Source organism: Panulirus ornatus, chromosome 3, assembly GCF_036320965.1.
Source record: "Panulirus ornatus isolate Po-2019 chromosome 3, ASM3632096v1, whole genome shotgun sequence".
Taxonomy (NCBI): Eukaryota; Metazoa; Arthropoda; class Malacostraca; order Decapoda; family Palinuridae; genus Panulirus; species Panulirus ornatus.
This window is the reverse complement of record NC_092226.1, coordinates 22,993,872-23,012,079: the sequence shown is the minus strand read 5'-3', so window position 1 is coordinate 23,012,079 and position 18,208 is coordinate 22,993,872. Positions and strand designations below refer to the sequence as shown.

The following is an 18,208-nucleotide window of genomic DNA, read 5'->3' as shown; positions in this document are numbered from 1 at the left end:
TGAGTTTGTGTTTAGTACTGCTAAATTTAAAGCTGCAACTGCCCCATGAAATTATTTGCTTTGTCGCTGTCTCCCGCGTTAGCAAGGTAGCACAAGGAAACAGACAAAAGAAATGGCCCAACCCACCCACATACACATGTATATACATACACGTCCACACACGCAAATATACATACCTATACATCTCAGTGTACACATATATATAGACACACAGACATATACATATATACACAAGTACATAATTCATACTGTCTGTCTTTATTTATTCCCATCGCCACCTCGCCACACATGGAATAACAACCCCCTCCCCCCTCATGTGTGCGAGGTAGCGCTAGGAAAAGACAACAAAGGCCCCATTCGTTCAAACTCAGTCTCTAGCTGTCATGTAATAATGCATCGAAACCACAGCTCCCTTTCCACATCCAGGCCCCACACAACTTTCCATGGTTTACCCCAGACGCTTCACATGCCCTGGTTCAATCCATTGACAGCACGTCGACCCCGGTATACCACATCGTTCCAATTCACTCTATTCCTTGCACGCCTTTCACCCACCTGCATGTTCAGGCCCTGATCACTCAAAATCTTTTTCACTCCATCCTTCTATCTCCAATTTGGTCTCCCACTTCTCCTCGTTCCCTCCACCTCTGACACATATATCCTCTTGGTCAATCTTTCCTCACTCATTCTCTCCATGTGACCAAACCATTTCAAAACACCCTCTTCTACTCTCTCAACCATACTCTTTTTATTTCCACACATCTCTCTTACCCTTACATTACTTACTCGATCAAACCACCTCACACCACATATTGTCCTCATACATCTCATTTCCAGCACATCCACCCTCCTGCGCACAACTCTATCCATAGCCCACGCCTCGCAACCATACAACATTGTTGGAACCACTATTCCTTCAAACACCCATTTTTGCTTTCCGAGATAATGTTCTCGACTTCCAAACATTCTTCAAGGCTCCCAAAATTTTCACCCCCTCCCCCACCCTATGATTAACTTCTGCTGCCAGATCCACTCCTAGATATTTAAAATACTTTACTTCCTCCTGTTTTTCTCCATTCATACTTACCTCCCAACTGACTTGACCCTCAACCCTACTGTACCTAATAACCTTGCTCTTATTCACATTTACTCAACTTTCTTCTTTCACACACTTTACCAAACTCAGTCACCAGCTTCTGCAGTTTCTCACATGAATCAGCCACCAGTGCTGTATCATCAGCGAACAACAACTGACTCACTTCCCAAGCTCTCTCATCCACAACAGACTGCATATTTGCCCCTCTTTCCAAAACTCTTGCATTCACCTCCCTAACAACCCCATCCATAAACAAATTAAACAACCATGGAGACATCACACACCCCTGCCGCAAACCTACATTCACTGAGAACCAATCACTTTCCTCTCTTCCTACACATACACATGCCATACATCCCCCATGAAATTATGTATACTAATAAATGTTACGCTTAATTTCTGTTTTTCTAAGGTTTCTTTAGGAATAAATGAAAAACTTCATTTGTGAACATTCACTCTCTATCTGCCATGTATCATAACCAGGGCCTACCATCCATAACAAGCCCCACAGAGTAAACCTTGACTGCTTCATAGTTCAGCCCACTGACATTATATTACACCTTCCTACCATACACCATAGATCTTAACCCTAACTGTTTTTCTTACCACACCTCTCTCTCGCAGATTCTTTGTCACTGTCAAAACTGATTTTACAATTTTAGTGATTACTCTTGCAAACCCAGATCTGAACTCTGGAACTCCTGCTGTGAAAAATCAATGTTCCCAAATTTGCATTTGCTGTATACAGTAATGTATAAGTTATCATCCACATGGAAATAAAGATATATATTAGTTTTCATTTATTTATTCCAACAGTTATAAAACCATACCCTCTTAAAAAATCGGTAAACTTACAATTCCACTTCAAAGTACATGATGCCATAATACTACACATTAACTTTTTCTTCAATAACCTTTAAATTACATGCTTCTAAAAACAGAGTCTGAGTAGTGACTAGCAGTTTCAATGGAACATATTCATTTTGCTTAATGAGTTACAAAAATAAAAATTCATTTAAAAAGAGATTATAGCTATGAATCTCACATGATGATATAAATTATAAAGTATACAAAATAGAGTAAAAGTTCTTTTTAATTTAAGTTCTTGTACTTTTCAAATGAGTTCCTGCGTACATGACAGCTGGTTGACTCAAAAGTTTGTGTTAAAAAATAAAACCACAAAATAAAACAGCTGCTTCCTAACAAACAGCTGAATTTTTTTAATGGACGAAATTTTTCCATTAGTATGTTAAATGTCAGTGTACTTACACATCTCACTCAAACTGCAAAAATCACTGCCGATTTATGCATGCTAACATTTTGAGTCTTGCAATATTTTTCAACCCTATATCACAGCTCAAGAGATTGGTTATTTTTGGCATCAGTGTCCATGCACATGTTTGTTATAGATATCAACATCAACCTCAGGATACAGAATTTGTAAGTAGATGCAACATGCCAGTCAGCCAAAATTTAACCAGTTCCTACTTTTCATTTTCTTATTTAAGTATATATGCCAATAAACTAATGCAAAATCAAGTTACCATTAAAAATCCATCAATGTTAATACTGTTTCTTATCAATTAACACTTTTTATACCATACATTTTTCTTTTTCAAAACATACTTACACTTTATAAAACAACATTGAAACAACCTGTATTTATAAAATTCTTTCTTTAATATATAATTTTTCATAAGGATATCATTTTCACCTCTTCTAATGACTTTATTCTATTACTGTGTTTTAGGTCTCTTACTTGTTGACTCTCCTTTTTCCAATCTGCATTATTCATCTTCTTCTTCCCCTGGAACTCTCCACTGTGCCTTTTTTCCTGCTTCATACAATTTTTGAAGTTCCATAACTAAAGTGCCATTGGCTTTCAGTTCACAATACTTCTGATAGAGGGCAAGTGCAGTTCTGGCATCCTCTATACTATCATGGGTTACACTTTGGATCTTGAGTTCTGTTGAGAAAAATTTGTGAATATCAGAAAGTAATATCTAAAATGACGTATACTTAAACGACTTGGAGGGTATGATATAGGTGTTCACCCTTGTCTGATGGGTGTCATTAGATATCTATGACATTAGATTAAGAAAATGGTTTGTATCACTGCTCATCATAAAAGGTAAAAACATGATGGTATACCACTGCCTTGCTTCAAGCACCTACGGTAATGAACATGCAAAAACTAGAGTATTCATGCACATCAGAACTAACTCATGTGTACATGAAATGAAGTTACATATGTAGTGCAGCACCTTTCACAAATTTGGGCTAAGTGACTTTGCTCAAAGTCTAAAGGTAGAAATAAAATTACTTCTAGTCCAATTACAGTTGTATAGCTGCATGCCCAGTTTTTTTCTGCTTTATATAAAAAAAGGTCATAAATGCACTTTTAGGACCAGTTGCAGCAATACCAGTAAGCACTATTTCAAAGCATAATATAATGGCATTCAAAAATGTTCTAGGCATGCAAAATCAGTTGTGTTCATACCTCTAAATGTAAATACAGGTACACCACCAATTTTTCAACAACCGATGGTTCGGTACCTCCTTTAGTCCAGACAGAATCACATGAGGAACTTGAAATTACCGCAGCCACCAAAATAGTTTATTGGGTGGCCACAAATGGCATTGTGTGTAGGGTGTGCTTATTTACATTCTTTACACCACACTTGTTGGTGGTGATACTGCAATTCTGTGAGATTCTAAGCTTATAAGAGTGTCAGTTATGGTGTCAAACGTAAACACCCGTCCATATCGAATCAAGATAAAGTAGGTCTGTTGAAAAAAATGGACCGTGGTGTTTCGATGCGTTAGCTGTGTGACATCTGCAGTATCGTCATCAACTGTTTATGATATAAAGAAGCAAATGGAGAAAATATTGAAATTCTATGCAGACTGATTCCAAGAAGCAAATGATGATTAGAAAAACTATGAAAGATGGTAAAAGTACAGAGCACGATCGAGTGATGATGGAATGGTTTCGACAGCGTTGGAGTGATGGAGTGGACTTGTCAGGTAGCACGATAATGGACCAGGCTTAGTTGTTCCATACAGAACTTAAATTACAACATGAGCGTGACTATAGTGAAGGGTGGCTTCAAAGATTCAACAGGCATCATGTAATTTCCATGATTAAAGCATGCAAAGAAAAGCGGTCTGTAAACCACGAAGGAGCTGCGGAGTATGTGGACAAATTTGCAAAACTCGTCACTGACGAGCACCTCAGTCCTGAGCAGGTGTATTATGCAGACAAAACTGCATTATTCTGGCGATGCACACCTAGGAAAACACTAACAACAGAAGACGAAGAAGACCCTACAGGATTCAAACAATTTAAGGACAGACTTGCCATCTTAGGGTGCTCAAACATTCAATATTTGTTTAATATACATTTTTAGCAGACTATGGTATACTTTAGGCACATGGGAGATGTATAACTAGTGGGTTAGAGGTGTGTTGATGAATTATTATTATGAGACCATGGTTTGTCCAGCAAAATGGTTAATCCGGCAAGGCTTTGGAACCAAAAGTGCCGGAAAATTGGTGGTGTACCTGTATATGTAGGCATTTACACTCTGATGCCTCAGGTTATGCAAAATTTGAGCAAAGCACATGCCGAATTAAAGATCACTTTGGATTACGAGTATCAGTGTTGCGAAGGGGACCTAACAGTATGTCAAATGAATTATAATCACCTGAGGTGTTTTATTTTACCAAAATACAAATTCAAATGAGTTTCAAATATTAATTATAATTAATAACTGTACTTATCAAAATCCTTCCCTTCCCTTTTTCTGATCCTAGAATATACATTGCATTGCACACTAAAGTAGCATTAGGTGATTATAAATAAGTTGAAGTACCAGTAAATATATGTATCATCTTGCTGTAGCGAGGCTAATGCCTAAGGAACAGAAGATCTTGCATTTCAAACAAAACAGGAGATAGTAAGAATGTGCCTGGAGGATTATTAGAATCTACTTCAGGCTTGGGATAATCGGATAAGAGGCTTAGTGAAGGGGATGGAGTTGCTATTCATGAGCATGTACAAAACATTAATGCCAACTTAAAAAGTTCTTGCAGTGTCACTTGCTTTGTGCAGTTAGCCATACCTTGCATTTCAAAACAGATCTAACAATGGACTGATGCAATGTGCAAATGTCTGGACAGTGCTCAGGGAAGGCAAATTTTATGCAAACATGAACACTATCATACAAATCACCAGTACCCTTGCAAATGCCTGATTATGGAAATTGCCAAGTTTGGAATGCCACAGTGGAAATGGTAAAGTATGAAAAAAAAATTACATCCAAACTTCAACCTTTAAACAGAACGTTTGGTCTAATAATTCCATTTGGCAACAGAAAATACACAGTTATAAGCAATACAATGAAGTGGAGATGAATTTTCTGTTTCTATTAGGCTTGTTTTCTAATTGCATCTGATTTCAAATATAGGCACAAAAATATTGGTAAATAATATGAAAACACTTAAAAATATTACTCCTTTCACACAAACATTCAAGGTATGTGAGATTGAACAGCAAGTGTAGGGAGAAAACTAAAAGATTCGTTCACACTTAAATTGAATACTCTAATTTCATGCACACACTTTTTTTCATACAAAAGCACTTTGCTGAAATTTTACACCTATCACACTATGAATGAATAATAACATTAATTGGCTGGCTGGAGAGTGAGGAGACTATTGGAGATTTTGGCCATGTTCAAGCTTTATACTTGTCATCTGTTACCAAGTCCCCCATCACTCCAGTATCAACTTATGGAAAAATTAGGCAAAGCTTTTACGTAATTTCTTACATATACTTGAGATAGATGAGGTACTAAAATCACCCTATACTTCACTTATTTCTTTACATTTCTTATGGTATTCCTCTTCGCTTTCTTTGTCAGCTGATACACATAATAATTGATCCTCCTAATAATCAAGGTCATTCAACAATTTATTTATTTTCTATGGTGGTCTTGCGTAACACAACCTGTAAGTGGACAACCATGCACCTATAATGGTGGTTGTAAGGATACTGAAGATATGGTCTTTTTTCTTGCTTTCCAGTTACAGGGATAGACCTCTATAGGTTAGTACTGGTACACTAAGTTAGCTTGACATCTAAATGGGTGAAAAAATATAGTACATCAACTGATGTTGCTGGTTCTTGACATAAAGTAAATTGTTGTCAGCTGCTATTTAAGCCCTTAATTCCTCTGGGCAAATATTTACTTGAGCCAGTCAATTTCTCTAAAAGTAAATTCATGCATTGAGTTTCACACTTCTTTGCTGCCTACTTAGCCTGGGTGGTTGTCAAGATGGCACTATGCAAAAATCCAGTCATGCCAATAACAGTTTATTTTTGAGTTTTCAAGGAAAGAAACTGAGCAGCTGTTAGCAAGAATTAGAATACCAGGCACATGATGATCCTAGTTGCTTGACAATGATGATTTTATGGATAATGACTCTTCGAGCACTGAAAGTAGACCATGATGAGGCAGGAGAATATGTTTCTGGCAAAATTAGTAGTAGTGTTGCCATAGCCTGCCTGATTTTGACACTGTCTCACTGGTGCAGCTGGTAATTACAGAAACTCACAATTTTCCTATTCAGAAAATTTTTTTGCTAAGTCACATTAATCATAACAAGATTCATTATATAACATAATATTTACTAATAAATTTTTTAATGTATATAACTTATAAAATGTGCAATGGCAGCTCACTTGAAACTTTGGCCATACTCCCACACTTTTTGGTACATTGCACTGAAACTTATGCAAAACTTGTACATATTTTCAGTGAAAGTGGTGGGTGAAATACACTTCTCAAGTGATTCATTTAACACTTATATGAACATCTCTGAAACTGTAAAGTACATTTTTTAACGCAAGCTGAAAAACTCGAAATCGCAGAGATGCAAGTGCTGTACTTAAACAGTGGTCATCATAAACTGATATCCTCTTAAGAAACTGTAGCTAATATAAGCTGATGTTTTAAATTTTTCTGCCTCATTATGGTGATTGTAAGGAATGCTGAGGATAGCAGAATAATTTCCCTTGCCTTCCTGGCACTGGAAAAGACCCCTACTGGATATTCAGATGGATATCTTCAACAAAGGCAGGAAAAGTTAGGACATCTATTGATGCTGGCTGCTATTTCCTGTTAGGATATCAGTTAATACTGACTGCTGTTTGAGGGATAATGATAAACTAGAACATCATAATTTGAGTTATTTATGAACTTATCATACATATATTACTGATGTCAGAGCAAAATACCATTTCATTTATCCTATCAACTAACAAAATACATTCACTAGTGTTCAGTGCAACCCTATCATCTAAAGCACCCCACAATAAGTGAAGGCTTTTCAGTACCTGGAGGGATCTTCAAAGATATTCATTTTTCATACTTGATCACCATTTCCCGCATCAGCAAGGTAGCACCAGGAACAGACAAAAAAAAAAAGACCACATTTATTCCCATCCATTCTCCAGCTGTCATATGTAATGCACAGAAACCACAGCTCCCTATCCACAACCAGGCTCCACAGACTTTTCAATAGGAATACAGATACTTCTACGGGTAATATAGATAAGCTGAGTGCCCTTCTCCTTTCCAGTAAGCCTCAGCACCATCCAAACAGCACTTAAAGCCTTCACCATCAAGTTCCAGTACAGAACATTTTCCAGAATTTTCATTACATAGTAATGTGATGTATTTCGGGGAAAATTCTTGGTCAGCAGGACTGTAACCCCACTTATGAAATGGGTTTCAGTGGTTCAACTTAAAATGAATGTGACATGTGACAGCTGTCATAAGCTGAGTCTCTGGTGTTTACTATATCATTATTGTTGCAAAAAATTTATTTGTGGTGAATTTTTATAATGATTAATACATACAGCCTCAATGAAATGTGAAGGTAAGGTTTTTGGATGATGCTACGTGTTACTGGAATGCCAGGATGCAAATATAAATAATCATTCTTTTCTTTAGCTGAGATGGCATGGGCAACTGAATGCCCTAATCAAGGCCATCTCTTTTATACAAACATACCCTACGCTAAACCAGGTATCCATTTTATCGACCAACCTCTAAAGGAGGATAATCAGCTAGGTTGACTGTAGGCCAACTGCCACAACCAGGATTTAAACCTGTACACCTGACCCTGGGTGGCACTTGAATGCATCACAGTCAGCAACGCTAACCACTACACAACAAACTATCACTTTTAGTAAGTATACTCGGAACTAAATGAAAATTAATATAATCTTAACCATTACAGGACCCCAACTAATCTTAAGTGTTGTGGTATGGCAGAGACTACCTTTTACATCTTACAATATAATACAGATTACCTCTTCTCACCATCATTTAAATTCAAAGGTAACTTTATTGATGTGTACAAGAGCCTTAAATGACAAGCACCTGTAATTAGCATTGTGAAAATATCCTAGAATTACTGTTATCCATGTAAGCACAGTGTCTTACCCTGTGAGGTCCCAAGCCATACTTGTATGGTTTTCCTTTTCCCACCATCAATTAAAATGAAAAATGCACTTTACTGGTTTGCAGAGATGTCACATGTCACAAGCATTTATAAAGAGCACCAGGAAAGACTCTTTGTGTCTAAGCTACTCATATTATAAGATGGAGAGAGAAATAGCCCTGATGTAAGCCCCAAACCAATTGAAAGCTAATTAACAGCTGCTTTTGGGGCACTAATTATGATGATAATGATTCTGCGGATGTTGAAATGGTGGTGGCAGAGACAGAGATATAAAGGTTAGCATGTCAAAAACTTGTGATAAGCTGAGTCAGAATGGTGTGCCATATCTTAATGTCCATACAGCAACAATTTACCAATTTTTTCCATTTCAAATCTTCATATTTCCTACCAACTGATACGACAAAAATATTTTCATTTTAATTTCTTAATACATCCAAGTCCTGGGGACCCCCCTAAATTTCCTGGGCTGTACAGCCTAAGGGTTAGACAGATGGCTTCATAGTCTGTTCTGAACAAGTTAAACCCTATCCTATATTAGCATGATGCCCTTTAATCATGAAAACTCGTCTGAATATTCTCTGGAGGGAAAGTCAAAAGATGCAGTCTTAAAGTGAATGATAAAGAATATGTTTATCTCATCTCCACAATTTACATTCATTTCTACATATGCTGGTACCGTACCCTCTTTATCCCTTTCACTTAATCTAGGGCATATATACCCAGTGATTTTAATTCTGCCCACTGTGTCGATTTTTTTGTAATCATTATAGCTGGAGTGTGTATATAGTAGACTAGTATACAGTCATTAATGCTTCTCGAGTCCTATGAGAATTTCATAGAGACAGAAGGGAATCCTGGGACAGGAAATATGCTTGTACAGGGGAGTTGCTATAATTCGCAGGCTAGGTACTAAAAGCCTCCTTGAATTATCAAATTACAAATTATAGTTTATTTAAATGGAAAAAATTAGGTTCTGGAGGCCTAAAAATATGCATAAACTCTTCCAAAACTGCTTTAATAAACACTGAACATTATCATGAATACATCACAAACACAATAAATATAAGAAAAAACAAATGACAGTTTAACTGACATGATTGAATGGGAATGTAATGAATCTGCTTACACAGAATCACTGGTAGTTTAGTCCTCCACCTCTCCCTCCTATGTATGATCATATGTTTCAGGAGAGTATCTATCAAACATCTCCATTACCAAACCATATTTTTCATAACCAAACAGATTTTTCATTGCAAAATTTCCTTGAATTTAATTATGGAAAACACTAAATGTATACCCTGGGCTGAGAATGCTGTGAAAGTCCACTCTAAGTTAGACTGGGAATTTGCCCACCTATCATGTTAATATAGAGATTATATGCAGCTGCTGTCACTGTCTGGCTACAAATCATAAAAATATGACCATAACATTTAAAATGGAGGAATAAAAGAGACCCCCCACAAATCTGTAAATATAAATTTGAACTTTGCGAATTATTGCAACTCCACTGTAGTGGCATCCTATATATACTGTTTCCTGTGACTACAGCCCAGACTTTTTCCATATGTTGGTCATAAGTCAAGATGTCAAACAAACCTGTACAATATCTGTGCTCATATGTTATCTGATAATTCTTGAAGCTCTGTTACTCTCACAAGACAACAGACATAAGAGATAAAAACCCTTATCAATAATATTTGTTTGTTACAAGAACACTACCAAATAATACTGCACATCTCACTAGGTATTCCTGTAATACTTCTGGTGTACCTTAAATGCCTGGCAACAGGTTGGCATGTCATAAATGTACACGAGATCCCACCAGGTTGATTAGTGTATCCTTCTATTTAGAAAATTATGTTCAACTTAACTATAATTCCAAATGTAAGAGGATTTTTTCAGAATATATGAAAATATTCTATACAGCGTACCTTGGATATTAGGACTCTGTCACAGTGAAAGGGTTAGATACAATATGACAATAATTCAAAACATCAAATCATATGTTAAAAAATTGGCCCAAATGCCCATAGTCATAACTTCTTTTTTTTTTTTTTTTTTTTTTTTTTTTTTGCCGCTCTATCCCGCGTTTGCGAGGTAGCGCAAGGAAACAGACAAAAGAAATGGCCCAACCCACCCCCATACACATGTATATACATACGTCCACACACGCAAATATACATACCTACACAGCTTTCCATGGTTTACCCCAGACGCTTCACATGCCCTGATTCAATCCACTGACAGCACGTCAACCCCGGTATACCACATCGATCCAATTCACTCTATTCCTTGCCCTCCTTTCACCCTCCTGCATGTTCAGGCCCCGATCAAACAAAATCTTTTTCACTCCGTCTTTCCACCTCCAATTTGGTCTCCCACTTCTCCTCGTTCCCTCCACCTCTGACACATATATCCTCTTGGTCAATCTTTCCTCACTCATTCTCTCCATGTGCCCAAACATTTTCAAAACACCCTCTTCTGCTCTCTCAACTAAGCTCTTTTTATTTCCACACATCTCTCTTACCCTTACGTTACTTACTCGATCAAACCACCTCACACCACATATTGTCCTCAAACATCTCATTTCCAGCACATCCATCCTCCTACGCACAACTCTATCCATAGCCCACGCCTCGCAACCATACAACATTGTTAGAACCACTATTCCTTCAAACATACCCATTTTTGCTTTCCGAGATAATGTTCTCGACTTCCACACATTCTTCAAGGCTCCCAGGATTTTCGCCCCCTCCCCCACCCTATGATCCACTTCCGCTTCCATGGTTCCATCCGCTGCCAGATCCACTCCCAGATATCTAAAACACTTTACTTCCTCCAGTTTTTCTCCATTCAAACTTACCTCCCAATTGACTTGACCCTCAACCCTACTATACCTAATAACCTTGCTCTTATTCACATTTACTCTTAACTTTCTTCTTTCACACACTACCAAACTCAGTCACCAGCTTCTGCAGTTTCTCACATGAATCAGCCACCAGCACTGTATCATCAGCGAACAACAACTGACTCACTTCCCAAGCTTTCTCATCCCCAACACACTTCATACTTGCCCCTCTTTCCAAAACTCTTGCATTCACCTCCCTAACAACCCCATCCATAAACAAATTAAACAACCATGGAGACATCACACACCCCTGCCGCAAACCTACATTCACTGAGAACCAATCAGTTTCCTCTCTTCCTACACGTACACATGCCTTACATCCTTGATAAAAAACTTTTCACTGCTTCTAACAACTTACCTCCAACACCATATATTCTTAATACCTTCCACAGAGCATCTCTATCAACTCTATCATATCCCTTCTCCAGATCCATAAATGCTATAATACTATAATACAAAAAACCATAAAACAATGTACTTGCATCAAGTAAGATTACTGCCTGTGATTTGGAAAATATATCTCGGTTTATATGATGAACTTTGTGGTTTCCTAAAGTTCAGTATCTCAAATTGCATGTGCACACTGAATGTTTCTGTGCCATTATCTACATCCATTGTACTGCCTCAAAATCTGGGTGACACAAGCAGTCCCGCCCTTACATAAATCAAAACATTCCTCCACACTTTACACCCCTTTCAAACACTATCCCTTTGTCCTTCCAACTTAATCCTTGTCTTCTATCCCTAAATTTCACATTGTTAATATGCTCTCTCAAACATCCTTTCTAAACTCAGTCTTTCCACAGGCCCAAATAATTTCACCATATTTTTTTCAGTTTGACATTCTCATTTTTTACTATCTACTTTTCCTCCTCAACATATAATTATATGACTTGGTAAGCATAAATCTGCAGAAAGAACTCTCTTGTCATTGTGCTTCTGCATACCTACACATACTCAAACCTTTGCCACATTTATCCATGGTAAGCTTACTCAGGCTGTCACCAATTTTCTTACCTTTCATCACCCTCTCAGGTAGCTGAAGAACTATACCTCCACTTTCCTTAAGCACATTCCCTATATACTTGGAACTTTTAATTTTTTCCTACTTTCATCATCATACTATATCTGACAGAAAGCCTTCACTTGTTCCTCTTTGCATTCATCTCATCTTATTCTTTTCACAATCCCAAATTCCTCTACACAGTTCTGCAATTCATGTTGTCTCCTCAACCTGTCATCCCCACCTTCCATGCTCCTATATAAAGTTGGATGAAATATGCTTTGGCATCTGCAACAAAAATAAGATATCAAGGGAAACCATAGTGACAATTGTTCTCAATTATCACCACACCATGTCAGAATACCATATGAATGTATCTGTAATATTATCAAGTATCTTTTGAAAAACATTTTATGGCCAATTTTTGTTCAGAGCTTTACATATTAGTTAGGACTCCATTTATTCACAATACATCTTAGTTGATTTTGGGCCTGCATTCGAAATAACCTGTGTACAGGTAAATCACATTAAGCCTTCCACTTGACCAATTCAACCTGACCTTTTCTTAATTACAGAGTTCATATTCTACAAATATGATTCTAATCATGCAAATCCAGTCACAGCACTTGCTCTTTCCAATGCTCAAGTACATCATTCAGTGGCTGAGGCAAAAGTGGCATGGTCCTCATTAAGTAACTCAAACCATGTTAATCCAACTCAAAAGGCAAATTCACGACAGATGAATAGTCAGTCCATACCTCATCAGATATTGCTGACACTAGAAAAAAACCCCATCCCATCACTTCTATCTCCCTGTTCACCATAGGGCTGGAAATAAGTAGTGTGTAACTCCACAGATTACAACTCACCTTGCTTTTACCCAACTATCTAATCCAATCCAACTTTATACTGTATACTCAGTTTGATTTTTGTATGACTATCATTTGGGCCTAGATATCCTTAAAAAGTCACTTACAATAAACTGGACCTATTCGTCAAATACAGCTTTACCCCTTAATCATTACAATGTTCCCATATTTATTCATTCTTTTAGACATTTGAAGGTTATTATCTAATTTTTACTTTTCAAACAATATTTCCAATATGACATCTGTCCTTGAATCACAATTAATTAGTTAAAAGGAATTGCTAAAATTCTCCAGAAATTTCAATTCATGTTTCCTTTGAAAATTTTTAATCTTCTTTTACAGATGAAGAAAAAAAGGAACTGAACATACTGAGGAAGTGCCATGCGAGGAATTTGAGAGAGACCATACGGTTGTGTGACATGTGGAAGAGATGCACCGTGTCAATCAACTGTGCTGATGGTACTGTCATGTTGATCACCCTGTGAAAAAAAAAAGTGATAACCGACTGAATTACTGGAAAACATTTGTTATCCAGTAACTGATCCGAGCAGAGCCAAATATGACAATATGCTGGTTACATGAGTGTTTCCCCCAGATATCTAATGAGGAAACTTTTGCCACCATTTTAATGTTTTAATGAAAGATGAATAGTCCATATCTTATCAATAATTGCTGACACTACATCAAACCCAAAATGTCTGCTTATACATACTCATTATGCTCATTATACATATATGTCCTTTGTGTTGTAAATATCTATAATAATAATAATTTCATACAGTAGTATTTCTAAAGGAATAATAAATCAATAAACATAGGGCCTGAATTTGGTGCACTTTAAGATCACTTCAGCTTCAAAAGTTTTTCTGATTAAGCAATAAAGTTGAACAAATGTTCCTTCTTATATAATAGCCAATTGAAACTAATATTGTATTCCCTCATCAAACTTAAGTGCCTCACATGTCCAATTTTTGATGCAACTCATTTTCATTTCACTTTTCTAATAGAAGCAAGATTTGTCTGTTAACATTTTGCTAGAATTGGATGCCTCACCTGCTGGATGTATCAAATATCCAAAGAATCACTGCTGTGGTTGGCAGGTATGGAAGTTTGGCGGAGAATGCTGTAAAAAAGGCTGCTAAGCAGTGGCTCCAAGAACCATTATAGGGGCACAAACATTCAACAAACATCAAGTCCCAAAATCCTTGCATTAACCTTCCTCAGCATTCTGTCCATAAAGATTAAACAGCCATGGTAACATCACACACCATTGTTGATGACCCACCTTCACACAGAACTGTTCATACTCCTCCCTTCCTTTCCAAACAAGTCTTAAACTCTCTTGATAAAAATTCTTCAGTGCTTCTACATAGTAGCTCTTTTCCCAGACCATGTACTTGTAACACCTTCAACAAAGCATCTCTCAACCCTATCACAAGCTTTCTCCAGATCCATGAATTAAATGCATGTCCTTTGGTTTCCCCAAATTCAGGAATTCTTCAAAGAAAACATCAGATCCTCACATCCTCAACCACTCCTGGAGCCACACAGATTTTCTCCAAACTGATGCTCTGGGGATGCCACTTCCCCACACAACTTATCATGTACATTCAATGAACTTAAACATCTGCAAATCAGACATTCCCTTTTGTTCACTATGCCTTCATACAAAGACACTAAACAGGCAATCCAACAGTGTTCAGGCATCTGACCATGAGTCATGCATATACTAAATATCCTTACCTTACTAACCAAGCAACAACACTGTCACTCCCTTTCTTGGGAATTCAACTGCAATCCCATCTGCTCCAGTGGCTTTGCCAAACTTCATGTTATGTAAGGCATTCTACACCTCTCCTGTTTTCATTTAGTTACTTCCCACAACTCCCGTGCTTTGCATACCTCCGCATCCCACATCTTGCCATTCTATCTTCTAACATATTTAAGGGCCCTAAGTACACTCACTATATCTTCCTTTTATCTCTTGTTTGCCTGTTGCCACTTCATCTGCTCCCTTCAGTGATGCTCCCACTTCCTTTTCCTTCTCTTCTCACACTATTTAACAAATTTTACATCCAAAAGTCTCTCTTTACCATGTCCATCAATTAGTACATAATCTGATGACACTTGCTCAACATTTACCCTCCTCACTTACATACACTTACGCACATCCCTCTTTTTACACCAAGTATTCCCAATCACCAGTCCTTTTAAAGCAAACAAAGCCAGAAGCTGTTCACCATTTTCATTCACATTAGGGTACCTACGCCCCAGAAGTATGACCTGAATTTCCTTATATCCTACTCATATTCAAATAATCCACCACTAATACTTGCATCTTTCCATTAATATTTTTTTTCATACATATTCGCTATTTCCCGTATTGGCGAGGTAGCGTTAAGAACAGAGGACTGAGCCTCAAAGGGAAAATCCTCACTCTGCCCCCTTCTCTGTTCCCTCTTTTGGAAAATGAAAAATTGGGAGGGAAGGATTTCCCGCGCCCCACTCCCTCCCTGTTTAGTCGCCTTCTATGACAGGAAGGGAACATGTGGGAAGTATTCTTTCTTCTCTATCCCCAGGGATAATATAGCATGTATGTTCAGGCTGCAATCGCTCAAAATCTCTCTCACTCTATCCTTCCACTTCCAATTTGGTCTCCCACTTCTCGTTCCCTCCACCTCCGACACATATATCCTCTTTGGCAGTCTTTCTTCACTCATTCTCTCCATGTGACCAAACCATTTCAATACACCCTCTTATGCTCTCTCAACCACACTCTTTTTCTTACCACACATCTCTCTTACCCTCTCATTACTTACTTAATCAAACCACCTCACACCACATGTTGTTATCAAGCCTCTCATTTCCAACACATCCACCCTCCTCTGCACAACCCTATCTATAGCCCATGCCTCACAACCACATAACATTGTTGGAACGACTATTCCTTCAAACATACCCATTTTTGCTCTCCGAGATAACATTCTCACCTTCCACACATTCTTCAACTCACCCAGAACCTTCACCCCCTCCCCCACCCTGTGACTCACTTCCGCTTCCATGGTTCCATCCGCTGCTAAATCCACTCCCAGATATCTAAAACACTTCACTTCCTCCAGTTTTTCTCCATCAAAACTTACCTCCCAATTGACTTGTCCCTCAACCCTACTGAACCTAATAACCTTGCTCTTATTCACATTTACTCTCAGCTTTCTTCTTTGACACACTTTACCAAACTCAGTCACCAACTTCTGCAGTTTCTCACCCGAATCAGCCACCAATGCTGTATCATCAGCGAACAGCAACTGACTCACTTCCCAAGCCCTCTCATCCACAACAACGTGCCCCTCTCTCCAGAACTCTTGTATGCAACTCCCAAACAACCCCATCCACAAACAAATTAAACAACCATGGAGACATCATGCACCATAAACAAATTAAACAACCACAGAGACATCATGCACCATAAACAAATTAAACAACCATGGAGACATCACGCACCCCTACTGACATTCACTGGGAACCAATCACTTTCCTCTCTTCCTACTGGCACACATGCCTTACATCCTCAATAAAAACTTTTCACTGCTTCTAGCAACTTACCTCCCACACCATATACTCATAATACCTTCCACAGAGCATCTCTGTCATCTCTATCATATACCTTCTCCAGATCCATAAATGCTACATACAAATCCATTGATTTTTCTAAGTATCTCTCACATACATTCTTCAAAGCAAACACCTGATCCACACATCCTCTACCACTTCTGAAACCACACCGCTCTTCCCTAATCTGATGCTCTGTACACGCCTTGACCCTCTCAATATATACTCTCCCATATAATTTCCCAGAAATACTCAACAAACTTATACCTCTGTAATTTGAACACTCACCTTTATCCCCTTTGCCTTTGTACAACGGCATTCTGCCAATCCTCAGGAGCTTCACCATGAACCATATATACACTGAATATCCTCACCAACTGGTCAACAATACAGTCTCCCCCTTTTTTAATAAATCCCACAGCAATACCATCCAAACCCTACCACTCTATCATCAAACACATTCAACAAACCTTCAAAATATTCACTCCATCTCCCTCTCACTTCAGCCCTACTTGTTATTACCTCCTAATTTGCCCCCTTCATCGATGTTCCCATTTCTTGTTTTGTTTTATGCATTTTATTTACCTCCTTCCAAAACAACCTTTATATTTTCCCTATAATTTAATGATACTCTCTCACCCCAACTCTCATTTGCCCTCTTTTTCACCTCTTGCACCCTAAGATCGACACAGGTACGGACCTGTGGTGCTTCATGACATCCTGAGAGTCAAAGGAAATTGTTGATATAAATTACCCGAATCGGTTGGGGTGCTTTTTTGTACCTAAAATCGACACAGGTGGTGCTTCATGACAATCTGGGAGTCGAACGAAGTTTTTGACATATAATACCTGAGTGGTTAGAGTCACTTTCCGGAACCTAAAATCGACACAGGTCCGGACCTGTCGTGATTAAGGGCGTCCTGGGAGTCGAACAAAGTTGTTGAGATAAAAAAACCAAATGGGTCGAAGCACTTTTCTCAATCTAGAATTGACACAGGTACGGACCTCTGGTGTTTGATGACATACTGAGAGTCGAAAGAATTTCTTGAGATGAATTACCCGAATGGTTCGGGACAATTTTCTGAACCTAAAATCGACACAGGTACGGACCTGTGGTGCTTTCTGACAATCTGAGAGGCGAATAAATTTGTTGAAGAGCTTGTAGATTTATGTGCTGAAAAAGGACTGAT

The 18,208-nt window shown here is 38.0% G+C and overlaps 1 protein-coding gene and 1 long non-coding RNA gene across 5 annotated transcripts in view; one reads left to right on the top strand and one right to left on the bottom strand.

Moving 5' to 3' along the window:
• The window catches only part of LOC139761369 (uncharacterized), a 283,732-nt gene extending 269,427 nt beyond the window's left edge, over positions 1 to 14,305 (top strand). Inside the window, exon 5 of the long non-coding RNA XR_011715505.1 lies at positions 13,752 to 14,305. This is a non-coding gene — a long non-coding RNA (uncharacterized lncRNA). The remainder of the gene's footprint in view (positions 1 to 13,751) is intronic.
• PAN2 (PAN2-PAN3 deadenylation complex catalytic subunit PAN2) overlaps positions 1,886 to 18,208 on the bottom strand; it is a 381,243-nt gene continuing 364,920 nt past the window's right edge. For 3 of the 4 annotated variants that reach the window (XM_071685467.1, XM_071685439.1, XM_071685449.1), the window contains 2 exons: positions 13,779 to 13,888; positions 1,886 to 3,062 (listed from right to left, as the gene is read on the bottom strand). In XM_071685467.1, the coding sequence (XP_071541568.1) occupies positions 2,884 to 3,062; positions 13,779 to 13,888 (289 nt within the window). In that variant the 3' untranslated portion in view covers positions 1,886 to 2,883. The remainder of the gene's footprint in view (positions 3,063 to 13,778; positions 13,889 to 18,208) is intronic. The other variant, XM_071685459.1, reaches the window with a different exon arrangement.